Source organism: Gobius niger (assembly GCF_951799975.1).
Source record: "Gobius niger genome assembly, chromosome: 12".
NCBI classification, from domain to species: domain Eukaryota; kingdom Metazoa; phylum Chordata; class Actinopteri; order Gobiiformes; family Gobiidae; genus Gobius; species Gobius niger.
This window is the reverse complement of record NC_136863.1, coordinates 20,071,633-20,090,894: the sequence shown is the minus strand read 5'-3', so window position 1 is coordinate 20,090,894 and position 19,262 is coordinate 20,071,633. Positions and strand designations below refer to the sequence as shown.

Below are 19,262 nucleotides of genomic sequence, written 5' to 3'. Positions count from 1 at the left end.
CGAGAGCACTGCGAGCAAACTGCGCATGCGCGGAAGTGAAACCGGTAGAGCTCCGAGGACTGAGGAAAACAACAAAAGATTCAAGCTTTTAAGTAAGTTCAATAAAACATTACTGTCCCTGTTATTCTAGCGCAGTATCGTGCTTTCAACAAAAAACTAATAAACTGAACTTTGACATTTACAGGAAGGCTTTAGCGAGCAGCGTAGTTCTTTTGGTTATGGCTAAACTGCTTAGCTTAGACGCATTCATTTTCTTTACTGAACGACCGTCATAACACATGTCATCATCTTTTCTCATCCAAGTGACGGTGAATTGGGGCTCAAATGTGTAAACCCTCGTGGAGGACCGTGGACAGCAGACACAGCGCCACATGGAGGCGATGGTGAAAAACCTGTCGAGCACCGCGGAGCTGCTGGCCGTGGCCGCGCACAGCGACACCGTGGCGCGCTGGGACCAGGAGACGCTTCGCAGGGCTTTCCACTGGGCTCTGTACTGCGAACACGTCCACAACAGGTTTCACAACAACCCCGGCATAAGGACAGTGATGGAGAGGCAGCTGGAGATGACAAACACGAGCCTGGGTGCGGTTTTCCCACAGCACTCTGCGCTCTGCTTTACTGACTTGTCCCGCTGTCAGCACCTGTTGTTGCATGGCCTTTTACATAATGTACACGCGCCTATATCTATTATGAAAATACTTTATGACAGGCCTATAGACTTACACAAAAATCAAGACAGTTACCAGGATGTGAAAGGCATTTGCAGCTCCATTATCCAATGTAAATCTGCAGCAAAGGTGCTCGGGAACCTTGACATGCTATCAGCTATTGGTCCTGATGCTGAGGTCCTGGCTGAATCACTACTGAACAAATTGGATGCTGTGCTGAAGCAACCCGACAGCGCCCATTGTGCAAATCAGTTTCTGGACTCTGTTCTTCAAGGATGTGACGAAGCAAGGGAGGATTTGTGCGTAGTCCTCGCCGCAGCTTTACAGACAGAGTTAACCCCACTGCTGGACTTTGTTTTGGACTGGCTAGCGCTAAAACCTGACCTTTTGGAATACATGTGCCGTTCACTGTCTTCGTCACTTCTCGCAGATATCGCCAAAAGGCATTTAAGGTTTAGAGACGTGTACAGTGACGTCCTCAAAAAGTGGGCCAAAGAAATGGAGTATGATATAAATAACATTGAGTGGATTCAAGTCAGCCGAAATCCCGCTGTGTCTTTCCAGAAGCTGACTGAGCGTTTTGTGTCTTTGTTTAAAGGCAGTGTCTCTCTGAGGGACCATGTGGAAGCCGAGCTGAAGGCATTGAAGTCTGAAGCTGGGGACTTTGATGTCAGAGGTCTGAGCGTTTGGGGAGATCTGCTGTCAGAAATGCACAAGAAATGTCCTTGTCACAGCTCGCTACAGAAAGAGCTGAAATAGTTTTTAAACAGGTAATAATTTATTTGTCTACATGGCTTCTAAATGCTGTACACGCTGGCTCAGAAATGTGACATAGAACTGATTTTCCATCACATTCTTTACATGAATTGAAAATAAATGCTGCAGTGCTGTTTCGTCTGTTCATGCAATATGTGGTTGATTTCCTATTTGATTTGGAGAAAGACATTTTGTTGGAGGCACCGCTCTGAACAGATGGGAACATTCGCTCTCCTTTATTATCAGTCGCAGCTTGTGACTCGATAATTGTCAGTTCGCAGTGAGAAAACTAATCTCAGGAGATTGATGGCTTCATTCAGACTCACTGAATTGTCCTTGCCACCACATTGTAATGTTGCCAATCGCAATGTAATAATTGATAATCCGATATGTCTTATAGATATTATTAAGGCTCGCATAATCACATTGGAAGCAACTAAATACTTTTCAGAAACTTTATTTCACAAACCATTCTCACTCAACATTGTGGAGATGTCACCTGTAGTAACATGTCCCTCTTTTAGTTTATTAGTTTATTTCAACAGGGACAATGTGCAAGAAAAAAACATTAATTAAAGATACCAGATTAAGCTTGAGTTTAGTTTCCATCTGCAGTCCCTGAGCAGGGGAATTACTCTACAAAATGTACAATATAAAATATATTTAACCACTCAAATACAACTATTCATTCATTCAATCATTCACCCGTTACAGCCATCAGTCCACATTTAATCGTGCTAAAATTACAACAATAAAACATCACTAAAGGTCATATTTACATTCAGAGTTATCAATGCTGACACGACTGAGCGCTTGCGAGAGAACTCCTTCAAGTCTAAGGAAAGTTTCAGATTCCATTGTTTCTTTTGGTGGCGCTACAGTACACAACCCTTTAGGCCTCTTTCCCACCGATTTAGATGCCGTCATTGAAGCAAACAGAGCTTTTAAAACTCATTTAAAAACAATCACACAAACACAGTTGCTTTTTATTTCAGCAGAACGTCTCTATTTTGCATTGACATTTCAACACTAATTCATAGATTCGTGTCAATAAATGTGCGGCGAGGGATCAATTAGCCACAAGAGGCGTGTTCAATCCCAGCTTTAACAACAATGACTGCTGTGTGACATAACCGTGGCAGACGGGAAACACCAACAAACCACGGCTCGTTTAACTCGCCACCCGCCACTCACTCGGATACGGGTCACTGAGCTATGGCTCGATGTACACAAGCAATCTATATGATTTAGACACTGTCACCTGCCCCCATGTCGTAATTGTTCTCATGTTACTGCACAGAATGATACAGGACTGTGTTAAGATTTGTCAGAACCAGGGATGAATTATCTATTTGCAGTTTTTCAGACTATATTGCGATAAAGTTTGTTATTTTTGCCTTGATTCATTACACAGAGACCGTTTTAAACTCACCAGATGGAATTGCATTTGAGAGAAGATCATCGTACCTATGTCAGAGCATGATTGCGAAGGTCTTGATTACAGGGTTAGCAAATTCTGATGCTAGATGAGATTATATTCACGTCTTTGGTAACCTTAAATGGAAAATGATAGGGTTGTTTTCTGATACAACAGAGGGTTGACCAGTTTTATAATAATAACAGGGTATAATAATCATACCCTGTCTCTAAGCTTGACACTGCTGCACCACAATGTAATTCCAGTGTTAGATTGCTCTCTGCCAGCATGTGGTAATAAGGCAAAGAAAGGTTGTGAAGGCTAGCATTCATTAAAACTCAGATCCAGCCCCCATCTGGTGTGTGAATAGGGGCGAATGGAGGAGGGAGGGAGGGAGGGAGACTGTCCCACAGCGGCACGTGCCTAAGCCGCTCCAGCCTGCCCCCCCTGTCTGGTCCCAGTGACAGATCACACAGGCAGGAGGGGGCCCACGCACACCTGTGTCCCTGTCAGGGCATCCCCAGTAATGAGAGGCCAGTGCCACGAAGCACGCAGCCAGGAATAGAAGAAAGACTGGATTTAGACGAGTGTGAGGGGAAAAAAAGGCTCTTGTAATTTTGACATTTAATGCATCTGCACGGTGCCCTAAAACAACTATTTTTTTTATTTCTTTACTTACTTTCAATTAGAAACTAAAATATGATCCACAAAGGAGGAATATTTCAAGCTGGCTATAACAGTATTTTTCATACTTGTGAATCAGGATGGGTCACACAGTAAATAACACTAGATGTGCAAATAAAAAGCTGTTGTAGAAGAAGCACTATGTTGTAACGCTGTTGATTTCATTGGAACGCTTGCAAAGATTACACGGAATAAACACAGCTAAGATGAATCTTAATCTGACTGGTTTGAGGTAGTTCACATTTGTATTAATCTAAATTCTTTTACTATTGTTTCAACACATTGCTTCTTATTTCATGTAACTTATTGTTACTGTTAACTTATATTAACAGAGAAATGTCTTAAAATAAGTAACTATTGGATAATAAATAAATCTAAACAAATCCAAACAAGATTTATATCCTCAATTTATCATAGTAGAAGTTGTAGTTTTGTGGCGTAATTTTAAATACTAGATCAAGCCCATTCAGTTGTAAATGCTCAACATAATCGCATGGAAATCTCAGAAATCTTTATTGTTGCAAAATGCTCTATTGAACACTCCCATTACAGCCTACCCAAGATTAAACCCACCTTAATGCTTAAATCAATTTAGTGCTTGTTGTGCTATCGCTGACGGTATCGTGTAAAATCTTATCAGCCTGTCCGCCTCCTTTGTCTGTGAGAGCATCATGTATCAGGGCGGCTATGAAGCTGTTAACACTGCGCGAGGTGGGGGAGGGGAGATGGAGAGACATTTTCTCATAACCCTGTCTTGAAACTGTTGGAAAGCAAGGAGGGATTTTGCCAGTTTATTTCTTTTCTGATCTAGTTGGCACAATTGTTTAGTCATATGTAAAAGTATTGGATTCTTCCTTGGGAATAGATGTGCTACGTCTTATTTGGCGTGAGACAGGCTTGATTTGTTTCACAAGCTCTTCATTAATAAAAAGCAATTAGGAAGACACAAGAAGGGTGTGTGTGTAAACCCAACTGCCCCAGGGCTGATCATTACCAAAGCCTATTGTGCCATAAAAAAGTGAACACTTCTACCTAAACTCTTTGAGGTGCGACCTAAAGACAGTTTGGATGATCTTAGGTGAAAGGATTCTGGACATGCAGCAGTGATTGCAGGAGCTTCAGAGAAAGAGGAGATCGTGGTGTAATTGCATGCAGGCAGCGTCCCAAGGGAGGAGTGTGCCCCTGTCATCAAACACTCATCTGGCTGGGCTTCATCCCATTACAGTCCCATAGGAGTCAAGTGGCACCTGCCCCACGACCACAATAATTTCCACTGCACTGTGTCCCATCCGAAGATACAGCATCATCACCTTTTCAGATTTTTTACTTCATTTGTTATTTTTAGCAATTGCTTGGAGTCCTTAAAGACACATTTCCTCTACTTTCTCCTCCCCTTTGGATCATCACCAGCTTCCGTCGATGCTCATAAATATACAGGCAGATTTCATCCAATTACTTGCTGCTAGAGGTGGGACCTATAACAGGCACATCACCAGGGCACAAGGCGTGACCATTCCGGCTGGTTAGGCTTGAGAAAACATGTTCCACGTGGCTGCCAGGACAATTGGGTTTTCTGTCAAATTAACAAGTGTATGGCACAGTTCAGGAGGTGGTTAGCCTCTAATTGGCATAGAGTGGATAAGAAAAGTAGTGAGGTTTGATGGGCGGAAAATGTCAAAATATTAAAGAGCTATAACTGAATCATATTCGTGCATGCGAGGCACACAGTTACCGTATCAATCATATGCCTAAACTGATAGTAACAGAGCACTTCCTGCTGTTATAGGCTTTCTGCCTGTCCATCATTTCTTCTGTTAAGGCAATTGCACAAAGCCAGCACACCCCTTTCCCTTTTTATCAGACAACATTTTCAAGTCAGATGCCCTTTCTGATCAATATGTGTTTATATACGGAATACGATATAGTCCCTGTGGAGAAAAATATATGTATAGTACCTCAAGTATCTGGTCTTCCATCCTATTATGCTGCTAGGGCAACCTTTTAGGACCACAGTGCATCCATCTCTATCTCCTCTTTATAGGTTTGGTCAAGAGGGTTAAGCCCATTGTGCACATTTTCTGTTAAACGGGCACACTTGAGCACCAGGAGGAAACACACCCAGACACTGAATAACAAAACAAAAAAACTACAATGCAAAACTGCAGGAAATAGGACCTTCTTGCAGGGAGGCAAGAGTCCTAGTAACTATAATAAACTACTATACCAAAAACTTAAATGAAATGATATTTCCCATACAATGATGCCTTTATGACCCATGGTAAATGGTGAATGGACTTATATAGTGCTTTTCCACATTCATCAGGCACTCATCAGGGAACCACTCACCCTTTCACATACCAGTGTACACAGACACTAGAGGTGGGTGAAGTGTCTTGCCCAAGGACACAATGACAGTGTGCACCTTCAGAAGGCTGGATTCGAACTGCCGATCTTCCGATCATGAGACGACCCACTCTACCAACTGCGCCACTGTCGCCCCAACCAAGCTTTGTTGCAATCTGACAAAAAACAAAGACAAAAACACACAATACCTTCTCTCATTTCACCAACTGTTGGGGTGATGCAAGTTAGTGAATGGTGCCATGTTTATCTGAATAATTTAGCAGCTCAGTCAGAGGCAGGCGGCTGCAGTTTGTCGGCTTCTGCTGAAAGATCTGCCGCAGGGAAAGCCGCCACACCAGCTTCGCTCTGAACAGCCCTCACTTCAGATGCCTCCGCAGGTGCTCACACTTTTATTAGACTTCACATATGCTGCAAAAGAAGCAAGTAAACGGCTGGTAAAATGTGTTGATGAAAAGTAACTCAAAGACACCCTCCGTTACGGCATCTTCAATAAAACTAACCTGTGCCTCTGTTCTTTCTCAGCCTTGTACATTGAGGTTTTTATTTCTGTACCATAATGGTCATAATTATAAATGTTAAAGGCTGTAATTATTTGAGCAAAAAAGTGTGCACTGAAAACCACAATTAGTCTATATCCAATGGGATTTTCCATAAATCTACTAACCCTGATTATCAGACCTGTATGAACCTGTTCTGAAATGTATTTTTTAGATTTTTGTCTTGTATTAAATGTGAATGCTTCTGAACTTACTGCTTACATTTACTATTGATTGGTAAAATAAAAGGCAAATTGTTTCATTAGATAAAGCTATAGGTGTTAAAAAAAAATTGTACACCCTTGTTGTGAGTCAAAAGGAGACAATTTTGCTGAAATCATGATAGTTTGGGTGTTTTTATGGAAATAATATATGGAAATATACTGAACACAATATTCTGCAGTTCATGAATGTCTATTATAGTATCATGTGGCCTCTGTTTACATGCAGGGGCTTGCACATTATTGATTGGGCAGGATTTCATGCTGCCTGATCAATATTTGAATGTACAACATGTAACAGAAGAAGACTTACGCCGAATTCTTTGTTTCTTTTGGCCTATCCCACTCTGTAACAATATTACCTGATTTAAACCCTTTATCTTCTACAGTATCATCCCTATAGTGACTTTTAAACATGTACAATAGGCAGGCTGAATGAGAGGGTGTTTGTGAGTGCAAGTGTGGGACAACAAATGGTCCGATGAGGTGTGTTTACTTTACATACATGAGTGTTCATTGTTTGTCCCGACCAAATAAATAGCAATAAACAAACAATCTATATGCTTCTCGACTCAACCCTCTGCATTTATTGAGGCTTGGAACTGTCACAAGGGATAGACTCAGTATCGTGTGATAGTATAACCTTATTTGTGCCATATGCTTGTTCTCAGTTGTGTGTGCTTGATTATTCACCCCTTTTGCACATGCTTTTAAACCATAAACTATTTCGGAAACAAAGCAGAACATGATTCCATTTTCTTTCAAATTTACACTGTTGTAATAGCATTAGCATTGCAATTCCTATCCACCTTTACCAATTACTGAGCGACATTGACCAATACTCTCCCTGAACTCAAGAGACCCAGCCCATTGATTTCCTAATGAGAAGTGTGGAATGAATTGGAAACGTGTGACACTGATTGTAGAGCAAAGCTGGTTAGACGGTGCGCGGCCAGTCTCAAAGGAACTGTAACCCTTTAACATGTGGTTCCCATCAATAAACAGCAAGAAACAAAATACATTTGTTGTATGTTTTATATAAAATGATCTAAGCATTTTATAATACCTTTGACATGTACATATCTCTTCAATAAACACAATTAGAGAAGCCATAAAATCACATTTATCTGTTTACATAAACAGAGGCACAAAGCCAATAAAGCATCTTTTGGTCATAAACATTCGTAATATTTATATATTTTTTTAAACATCCTTGCAGCAACAAATTCTAGCAAATAGAAATCAAGGTGGAAGAGCCATCTATCATCATGGTTCACTCAAGTTTGACAATATCAAAGTGGCAATAAAGTTGGTGACAATGAAAAACACCAATAAAGCACAAAAACCTGCTTGTTCAAATACAGTACACTGCATTCCTTGCTGTCAAAATGAGATATCATGTCTGGTCATTGGCAGCGCAATAAACTCCAGACTAGTATTTTGATAAAACACTTCATGTTATTCATCACGTGACTTCAAAACAATTACACAAAGATACGGCAAGGCATTACAAAACATGGTGTGATGGATTGCAGCTGGTTCACAGAAATTATTGCGATGCACACCAAACACCAATTCGACAATGTATTCGGAACAATCATCTCTTGTAGTCTCCAAACATCACCTGATTTTTAAAAAAGTTAATTTATTATGATTTATATTGGCAGAAGACACTCATCTATATCATAGCAGTGGCTGATTAAGGACTGTCAGTGGTCAACATTGATTTGAGCAAATTCATGCAACAAACACACACTAAACTCTACAGTTCAACTGCACTCACGCTATTTTAATATTATATGTTATTCATAGGCCCCAGGGGCCTTTTTTGCAAGCAGACATATCCCTGAAAAGGTACTGTCCATGAAAAATATGGCCTTTTGATATTCATGTAAAACACAGATCAACGACCCAAGTGCACAATAGTCTCACAGAAACAGTATACAGATATATACAGAACATAAACACATTTAAGAATCAGAATAATCTTCTTTTTAGCTTTGAATACTTATGAGTCTGAGTGCAATCAGAGCGATAAGACCCGATGTGATAGTCAGCTGCAGTGTTTCCTGGTGCATGTTCAAGTAAAACAATGAGGTGTGTGGAGTAATTCCTCTGTTATAGTCGGCCCAGGAAAACCTTATTGTTGCCGCTAAAAAAATCGGTCACCTTATTATTATGTCACAAGTGCCTTAAGCTGTGAGGGTGGATTTATTGAGCCGGACATTAATCAAACAAAACCCTTTGGCTCATTCTGCAGTGCCAGAGTGGATATATTTTACAATATTTTGGGGATATGTGTGAGCATTGTTGTTTGTGCTTGACACAACTGCATTTAAATCAGTGTGAATTCTGTTATATTGAGCAAAATGCTACTCTACAAATGCTGTAAAACTATTCTCTACTCAATTGTACTCTACTCTACTCTACTCTACTCTACTCTACTCTACTCTACTGCACTCTAATCTAATCTAGTTTACTCTACTCTACTACTCTACACTAGACTGCACTACACTATAGTATACTACACTATACTATACTATACTATGCTATGATACTATACTACTATATACTGTACGTACGGTACTACTCACTAAGCAACTACAAAATGCGAATGAAGTAAAACTAAGAGGCCAAGCAAGAACATTTAAAGCGATACAAATATGGCACCAACAATTGTGGTAACTGCAATTACTATTCTACAATTACTATTCTGTAATGCAGTATCTAACAGATTTGTAGACCGTTTAAGAAATCTTAATGCTCTATTTAGACTGATTTGAAGCTCAAAGATGCCTTCAGTCATTAACTAAAATATAGGGTTATATCCAACAGTTGAGGAGGTTACTTTTCGGCTCAAGGTTCCCACTCGTGACATAATTATAAGGTGATTTGTCCTTTGCAGGGATGGACCCACAAGCAACACAGGGAAATCACACCGCCCATGGCACTACACAGGCCTGCAGTTCTCTACTACTACAACTATATTATATCTTGTCATGATAATAACTCTATCGAGGATTGCTCTGCTTTGCAACTAACTATCTCTTTACACTGGCATTTGAAACTAGTAATTGTTACTTTGATAAATACAATTTAAACAGCTAATATTACGTTTATCTGTGCAATCCAGTTATGTTGACTCACCACCACTTTGCCCTTTTTAGGAGTAGCCTCCCTCTGCATACCTGTTTTGCGCTGGTTCTTGAACGTACTCCTCGGTCTTGTCCCAGTCCTGTACCCAGCCTCCGTTGAGTTGGGCAGTGGCTCCATAACTCTTAACCGGTCCTGCCATTGCACCGTAGCCCTGTGTGATGTCTCCCGTCTCCTCCGCCAGCTCGTCTTCATCGATGAAGCCGCACTTCTCCTCACTGGTCTCCTCGGGATCTGCCCAGGGTTGTTTCTCACCCGAAGCAAAGATACCGTAAAACACAACGCCCCCGTAGTGCACCAGGGAGGCAATCAGGAAGACGTACTGCCACTCCTCTCGGGTCTAGGCACAGAAAGAACAGAGACAAGAGTGTAAATCCTCTCCTGTATTTGAAACACCTCATTTAATTACAGTAGTGTGCAGTGCTTTGGTGAACATGGGGGTAATCTCAACTAAAGGTCCTATATTTAGCGTATAGGTGTTAAACGCAAGGGCCATTGGGACCTATCCAATGATGATTTTTGTGTGCAGGGAAAAATAATAATGGGTGGTCCAAAGAGGTTAATTAAGTCTTCTGCTGACTTCTTAAGGTGCCTCCGGTCCACTTCTACCCACTGCCTTCACCAGCCAAGGACCAAACTCTCCATAATGGGAGACCCTTGCCTCTGGGACGCCCTCCCAGAGTCCTTGAGGGTTCCCCAGAGAATTGAAGAGAAGAGGTCTAAATTATTTAAAAAGGTCTATTAGATAGTTTTTTAAAGATGTTCTGTAGCCTTCTGTTTGGTAGGAATCAGGTAGGAATCGAACCCTGGACCTTCTAGCTGTGAAGCATGACTGCTGTGCTACCGTGCCGACCCATATTATTATCTTTAAGGCCAGACCTGTGTGTTTTGTTTGTGATATTGCTATTAGTATGTGTCTATAGTCAGCTTTGCCTGGCCTGCCAGAAACTCCTTTCTGTTCAAAAGAAGAACCGTCTGGACAGCTCCTCGCAGCCTATCATTTCACGATTTTACCCACATCGGTCCAATCACGCACCGAGAGGCGGGACTTCATTCCCCCAAGAGGCGGAGGCCGTCACCACACTCTACCAAAACAATAGAGATGGCGTGCACGCGAGTGATACGATGTTTTCTTCTGCTCTTTTGTCTGTTTTAAATCATTTAAAAAAAAAAATATTAATCCCTAAAACCGGAGCAAGAAACAGCATTGGAAGCGTTCCTCATAAATATGGACGTTTTTGGAAAGGCTTCCAGTCGCTCGTTGCTGCGACGTAACTAGCGTTGCTCTGATTGGTTGCCGTCTGTCAAACACACCCACCGGGAAATCGTTGAATTCATGCTTGCTCCCAGACTATATGTCTTTGAAATATCTATGAAAAAGCATGTAGTTTGGCAGGCCAGGCAATAGTCAGCTGATTTGAATGTCCACTTGGAGCAGTAGAACGACAACGCCATCTGCTGAGACTCACAACATGGATTGGGACGATGCCCATGTGATTGGCCCAAGAGAGCAACAAGTACCAGTGTTACATCAGGGAAGCCATTGAGATCTGGAAACGCAGCTCCTCAGACTGTGAACCGGGTCAGAGGGGCGTACCAACTTACTCACACATGGGAAACATTTGTGCAGAAGTCAGACTGCAGATGGCATTGTCTTTCTACTCACCTTGTTCTTTGTCATGGCCCCCACTATGAGAGGACAGACCATGCCCGACAGAGTGCCCACGCCATTGGAGATACCCATCAGGATACTGGCATAGCGAGGAGCGATGTCGAGATGGTTGACATTGAAACCTAAAATGACACACACATTTCAAAATGATTAACTTTTTTTTATTGGAATATTGGAAAATGTGTTTTTTTTTCACATGAACTACCTGATATTGCAAACCCACTGAATCCCACAGCCAACACTAAGAAGGATATGGCGACTCCTTTACTGTGAGAGTAGCCCACCACTAAGAGCAGCGTGGCCTCCATACCAAATCCTACAAAACACCAAAGCACACACCGGATTATCAGCAGATAACAACACATTTGCAATTTGAGCATTGCTTGTGAATGCCTTACCTCCGCAATTCATAATTTTGCGGACAGTTGTGGTGGACATGATATTGTGTGTTCGTAAATAATCGGCTAACTGCCCTCCCAGTGGCACTATAATAGTCATAACCAGGTGAGGAAGAGCGGAGACAGCCCCAACCTGCAAAACGTAGGAATATTTGATTTATGAGACAGTTTCCAACTCGGGACAAAGCCAATAATAATGTAAACAACAGGTCATGTGCTTGTACCATTACATCCCTAGTTTAATCTTGAACTCCTATTGCAGCTGCCAAAAGAGCTTGATTCATGGGTTCCATTGGGACAAGAGAGCCACTGGCATTGAAAACAGAATCTCTCTTTGTGACGCCATTCTTTCCAAAGGCTTGTCCAGGGGCCATTTGAGGCACAATGTAAAAGTCATTTAAACTGTGTAAGCTACAGCACCAACTTGTTCCTAGCTCTCACAGACCTTCCATTCTTCACATGCATGATTTTATCTGCAATTTAGAAACAACTACAATCCCCAGCACAAATGCGTGTCATTTTTGGATATCACAATTAAAAGAGGCAAATACAGGTCTTTCTTTCTCGTTCAAATTGCTCCTGTTGCGATATACTCTAAGGCATAAGGATGTCTACTCCACTGCAAGGAAAAAAAAAACATTACAAGAGCTTTAAGTTTTTAAAAGGTGTACTTGCCTTGCTGATTTCAAAGCCAAACACCTCTTCGAAGTACGCAGGCTGGCTGATGAGGAGCAGGTAAAATGTCCAGCTCCTGCAGAAGTTTGCCACAATGATTGCATAGACAGGCATCGACGTGAAGAACTTCTTCCAGGGGGTCTTAAATTTCTACAGAAACACAAAACATTTAGCGCAAAAGAAAACGTAATGACTTTTCAAAAATGGGCCCACTCACCTCCATGGCCCCCATAAGCTGCGCGCTCTCCCCGATGCTCTCCTCGATGTAGCGCTTCTCCTCTTCACTGATGGTCGGGTGCTCTGCTGGACTCTCGTAGGACACCAGGATCCAGAACATGTACCATACGATGCCGAAGCACCCTATCACAAAATACACATGGATTTTAAGCCAGATGCCTTTTCCTAACACTATTTATCTTGAACCATCACTATACTGCAGTGCTCACCATACACATAGAAGACAGAGGACCAGCCCGTGTACTGCACCAGGACCCCAGCGAGAGGCATGGCTATCACCGCTCCAGCATATGATCCTGAGCGAGACAGAAGGGTGAGTAAGCAGAAGTGTGGCTGCTGATTCAGATGGTCTCTGTTTTCAGCACAAGCTTACTCCCACAATATTTTGAAATCTGAAACCCTTTTCTTTATTTTTAAACTGATAACAAAGCTATGCGACGACACAAAGCAGTCCATCACTCTGACATACCGCAGAAGGAGAGGGTTGCCAGTCGACTTCGTTCCAGCGGCGGGGCCCATTTACTCCAGATGCCATGGCAGGCTGGGTAAGTCACTCCCTGCACAAAGAATGACTCAATTTCAGCACCATACTTCAAGAAATGAATGCTGAAAATGTAAAATACAGTACTCCATTTAAAATGCATAAATAAACGACTATAATTCATGATATATCAGAAACAAATTGTGTGGCTTCACAATTTATAGCCAAATTAATGTTAACACAATACTGGGTGGCGCAATATCCATATTGCAAGAAGCATTGATTGCAAAATCGCCAAGGTCTTGCATCTAACTGAGATTATTTTGGGGGGGGAGTAATTACATACAGTAACAAACAGCCTAATACAATTACTCAAGGCAGATTGAAGATAAATTTTAGTTCTGATTTCCATTTCAGCCTTGTTTTTTAAGGTCTTGTTATGACAAAATGAAAAATGTCTTTTTGTGAAAATATAATGGACCATACTGTCTTGATATGCTTGAGTTAAATACTGCAATGATATTGTTAATGCAATATTGAACACCGGTACGGTAAAGTGGATTGCGCGAAGTTAGTGCTTTCCATTGTGCAATGATGAGTCCCTATTGGCATTGTGTCCATAGACAAACACATATTGCACAATTAAAATGATTCACTCATTCTGGATAACCCTTTGCCTCATTGTACAGTATAATCATATGCAGGGTTGCTACCACAAGTATTCTCTTTAAACATGTAACGTTCATGTTACTTTGTGAATTAAATATTGTCATATGAGATTCACTAACCACTATGTTCATTTCTATCAGACAAATGGTATTAGTCCAGCATACAGTCCGTGACCTTTCTAATCTAGAGTAATGGGTTGGGTGTGAGTCAGTGCAAATTCAAGCTGACTACACATTTCATGAAAACAAAACTGAATTGCTCCCATTAAATCTTCATTACTCACTAAGTGGCACACAATCCACTATTGATAGACACAAATTGCAGGGGCCGGTGCATGGGAGACACCCCGAAATGCTAATGTTTAATTTGCAGTAATAAGTCGATGGCCACTGAGCACAACCTTTCTCTCCCTCTCTCCCCCTCTCGCTCTCTCCCCCCTCTTTCTCCCGCTCTGCCATTGAAACCACTGTGTGCGGTTAAACAAAATAACAGCAGCATGACCTTCAAATTGAAAAGAGCGAATTTGTCCATTCTCCCTGGCCTCCATCAAGTGGTTTTTATGTTCTTTGTTCTATGTGTTTCATTGTGAACATGAAGCCATTTCACCCATGTAAAGCAATATGTACAAGCTCCACTATTACCCACTGTTTGTGCACTAATCTGACTGTATTCACTGTATTGAATGGGAATGCTAATGGGCTGTATTTCCAACACAAATTCAAACAGAAAGCCATAGACAGTGCTAAGTGAATTTGAGATCTCAGTTTAACAGTTGACAATTTGATTAAGTCAGAGCTTATGATATTGCATCATTTTGCAGCATCATTTAGGAGGTCAAGGTGTGCTTATCAATCTTAGCATCCATACCTCCACCAGTCCTTGTAATATCCTCACAAAGATGACACACCCATAGTGCGAACGGGCAGCAGAGGGAATGAACATGTTCAAGATAGATGTGAGCACAATGGCAGCACCGAAAACCCTGCAGGGACAATTCCACAATTAATCAGTGAATAAAATACAAAAACACATAAAGATAAAAGGCTTTAAAAGTATTAAGTATTACACGTGAAATGTATATCATTGCTACAAGTGACTTATGGTTTTAAGCTTAGTTTAAGGAACTCTTAAAGGATCACATACTTATTTGTATTTCAATAAAAAATGTGTCATATGCATAAAACTATTAAGTTGTTTCATTCTACTCTAAACACTAAACATCCTCATCATCGGCTCAGACAATAAGACGACTTGTAACAACCAAAGAACCACCTATTGTCTGAACTTTATAGGGCTAGGGAAAGTTTTTTTTTTTTATTTTTTTATCAATTTTCCAGAAATATTATCCCATAGACAACAATTTTGTAATTAGAAAACTTCAATAATTCATGACAGGAACTCTTTTTTTTTTTAAATTACAAATCTCAAAAATGAAAATAGGATTAGATCTACACAACACAAATAATTTTTTTGGGAGGTTTTCATGGGATATTTCACAACAGAAGGTGACTTTTCACCTCAAGGGTTTTGTTAAAAGATTTGCATTTAGTTTGACCTTGTCTTACTCTACATTCATGTTAAAGGCACACTGCGTAACATTTTGACTATATATTTGTCATCATTACAAAACATGCTCCTAATAAGCAGCTCGACCCAGAAAATGTTATTTCTGCAGTGGGTAACCAAAGAATGGATTTGGATGAGAACATAGCCTATTTGAATCTGAAATTCTGCTGACTTTAGTCGACATCTCCATGGCGACGAGAGGGAGACGTACCTACTCCTGGTAAAGTTACAGTCATGACATAGGAGAGATGAGCTGCTCAAAGAAAAGGCACATGTTTGTTTGTACATTTATGAGGTATTTTTCAATGATGAAAATATCTGTCATAAATACATGCTTTGATTTCAATAGCCTATTATTTTTGGTAAAATTCTACGAGGTGTGGCTTTAAATAATTGAAATAATTGATGCAGAAGGACGACTAAGTTCAACAGGACATCCACGATGCCATTGTTTTAAATTCATGGGCCTATGTAAACATCTGTTAGTTGCATTCATTATTGGCGCGTGGTGCTGCATCAGAACACAGTCATTACGCACAGCCACGTTTCACTCAGCATTTTGGCCGACGCTGGTTGCCAGGTCTCTGAACATAAAGGATTAGACACGGTCGTCCCCAGGGAGCTCATTAACAAGAGAAGGCACGCCTGGTACGAACCGGCCAAATCCCCATTTTATCTGCTCTGAGGTCACGCGCCTTCCATCAAGCGAGGGTGTCCCGATATCAACAAAAAAGAACCAATACACATGTAAAGAACAGAATTAAATGTACCTGTTAGCAGCTAATCTTGAAGAAATGTAGCCTCCTGGTATTTGAGTAACGATATAGCCCCAAAAAAAGGATCCATGAATCATTCCCACAGTCTCGGGGCCCCAGTTGAATTTAGCTTTCTAAAAATATAATAAGCATTAATTAATTTAGTCAGAGAATGTTACATTGTTACATGGAGTTGCTACTGTGTGCAGCCTATGTGTAAAATGGCCAACAATGATTTCAATATGACTATTTATTAAGGCCTAAAAATAAAAAAAATACGTGATTCCAAACGTACAGAAAAAAAAAAAAAAACTTGAACTCAGCTAAACAGCGGTGCAGGTTAACCGTATATTCAAAAAGGCCTTTATTTTCGTATATCACAGGGGTCTCCTCGTGGGCGGGACTCTGGAGTACCTCCTTGACGATGATCTTGCCGTTCTCGTGGACCGTGCGGTTATTGACCATGCTGACGATGGCCACACCCAGGTTGCAGCGGATCCCGAACGAGATGCAGAAGCCGAGGCCGCTGAGGATCGCGATGATGTATCTTCGCGGCAGCCCGAAGCACGTGCAGTCACACAGCGGAGTGCGGCGCTCCTCGTCGCTGCGAGGTCTCCCATCCTCCGTCAGCTCGATGGCTTCACTCGTCTGCTGCTTTTTCTCCAGCCGTCTGAGCCACACACCGTTTCACAATGCGTTACCCGTTAAGCATCAACGTTTGCTTCGCTTCATTAATATAATTCACAGGCTTACAACGTGGTCTGTATTCTTAAAGCAGGTCTTGGCTGGATGCTATTTGCAAAATGTGTTGCAATTTGCTCAACAGGCCCCATATTGAGTCTCCAAAATTTAAAATGTGCCTGGAAGTAGTGAACAAAGTGTGTTTTAAATGGCTGTTATTTTTTTTACTTAAAATGTGCTCTTTTGATAAAAGCAGTAATGACCTTCATACCGCATTGCAGCTGTAAGGGCATCGCAGCTTTCTCTACACTCATCTTTTTATTTTATTCTCGTGCGTAAAATGGCGTTGGTCCTCACTGTGCCAAACCCTCCGTTTAATTAGGCCTACATTTTATCAATAAATTAACATTATGGTCCAGAGGCCCCAAGACCATTTAGTCCTAGGCCTGGCACATGTCGAAAAGCAGTTTTCTTTCAGGCTATGAGTCACGATTCGCATGAGGTTTCGCGTTGACTCGTATTTATTCGTTTTTGCTCCTCAAACGCACCGCAGATGTACGTCTGATGGCATGCACTTATAAAGATTTGCATTTTTATTTATTTTTGGGGTATTTTTGGCCATCGAATGATGCACAGTTTTGCAATTGTTGGATTTGTAAAATCTATTTAAAGACAAATCACTGAATCAATCCGGCGTTTACCCAGATTGATATACAGGGTAATAGATATCCCTAGATTCTGTGTCACGACTCGTTGTGTTGCATTAATTATTAAAAACAGCCCGAGCAGCTGCAGAGGGGACCGTCCTCCAGGGAAATATCACATCCTTAAATATTCGACCCAGCATCACTTCTGTAATCCATCTTTTGGTTTCGTTTGGGGTTATTTTCAGACGCATTTTACAACACGTTAGCCCGTTATTTGATGCGATGTGTTGCGTGTGGGGGGAAAATCCTTACCTGTACAGATGGCCGAGGGCCTTTCCAGCGAGCTGTTTTATTCCCTCCTTAGATGTAGCAGGGAGTGCTCCTTCTTTTCCAGGCTCCATGTTAAATTTTCCCCAGTATTCGCTTAGACTAGAATGATATGCACAGTGCTGTAAATGGCATTGTGGAAATATTAATCCAAATGGTGCGCGTCTTTCTGTTGAGCAGCGTCTCCAGTTGAAGCGGGAAAAGACACGTTCAGGATGAACGAGCTGTTTCCACAGTCACATAAGTCCGCATTGTTGATGTTAATCCATTCATTGCCATGCTGAGATCCAAAATGCGTAGCGGAAACATAAAAAGAGCAATAAAAAGTTAAAGGTTTCACCAGTAGCCTATATGGGATGGTCTTCCCGCGGAGGTGTGCGCTCTTTGTAAGAGGATCACGCTTCAGCACCACGGAGAGCGCCTCTACCTGTCAGCAGCCCCTCCTCCTCAGCCTCCATAGACGCGGTATAGACCAGCGCGTTATTGCATAACCTACACTCTACGCCGTAGAGTCTACGGTTTAAAAGGGTCTCCCTTTGTGATGTCTGCGATGCTTTTCTTTCTCTTTTTTTTTCTTAAAAAAATATAAAATGTGTAAAATGATAAAAATGTAGGCAATTTTTTCCATGTTTTTGTTTAATAATAAATTAGTCTAATTTAAAGATCATATTCAGTTGTTATTTATTCATATTTACAATATAGCCCTTAATATACACTCCTGAAGCCAGATGTGACAATGAACATACCTCACCACGTAAACGGAGAGCTTTTGACGTATCCAATCAGAATAAATGGAGACTTTTACGCACAGCTCAGTGCAAAGATCAAACGTTTCAAAGGAGCTTCAACGTAATTCATGCGCAATCACCACAGAATAATTATTATAATTGCATATTCTTTAAGTTCACTCAACAATCACTTAATTGTTTGCTTACTTAAAATATTACTTGCGTAGGCTGTCTATTGTTGGCCTTGTTGACATATTGAAATGCATGCCTTATTGTTGCTTCAGAAAGGGCATATGTGAATAGTTTTCATCCATACTCACTCAGTGGAGACGTGCGCCATCTAGCGTCTATTTAAGAAGCCAACGTCATCTGGACTAGAGTGATGACGAGATCAGCTCCCAACTAGCTACCAAATCTTTAGTTTCTCAAATAAACTGGAAATTTGCATTTATTTTGGCACAGAAAACAAGGTTAAAGTGACATTTGCAAATGTAAATGTTTTATTCTTTATATGACCATGTTCGATTACATACTTTTGGCAATAAGAAAATAAACATAAACCTGTGAAGGAAAACACAAATATATTGAGATAAAAAAGAGAAAAGTTGATATTTTTCACTTTCAGTA

At 41.0% G+C, this 19,262-nt stretch overlaps 2 protein-coding genes across 2 annotated transcripts; one reads left to right on the top strand and one right to left on the bottom strand.

The window, feature by feature from the left end:
- The first annotated feature begins 290 nt into the window (after window positions 1-290).
- Window positions 291-1,894, top strand: fancf (FA complementation group F). Its single transcript, XM_079568053.1, has one exon. The coding sequence runs from the start codon at window positions 372-374 to the stop codon at window positions 1,425-1,427; it is 1,056 nt and encodes a 351-aa protein (XP_079424179.1). The 5' UTR covers window positions 291-371; the 3' UTR covers window positions 1,428-1,894.
- Window positions 1,895-9,371: 7,477 nt separating this feature from the next.
- LOC306971697 (vesicular glutamate transporter 2.1-like) lies at window positions 9,372-18,360 on the bottom strand. Its single transcript, XM_079568052.1, has 12 exons — window positions 17,893-18,360; window positions 16,667-16,922; window positions 16,268-16,386; window positions 14,799-14,913; window positions 13,251-13,338; window positions 12,991-13,077; window positions 12,762-12,904; window positions 12,545-12,694; window positions 11,870-12,002; window positions 11,677-11,787; window positions 11,466-11,593; window positions 9,372-10,139 (listed from the first exon to the last, which is right to left on the bottom strand). Exons 1-12 carry the CDS (start codon window positions 17,979-17,981, stop codon window positions 9,810-9,812), a joined length of 1,749 nt encoding a protein of 582 aa, XP_079424178.1. The 5' UTR covers window positions 17,982-18,360; the 3' UTR covers window positions 9,372-9,809.
- Between the last annotated feature and the right edge of the window lie 902 nt (window positions 18,361-19,262).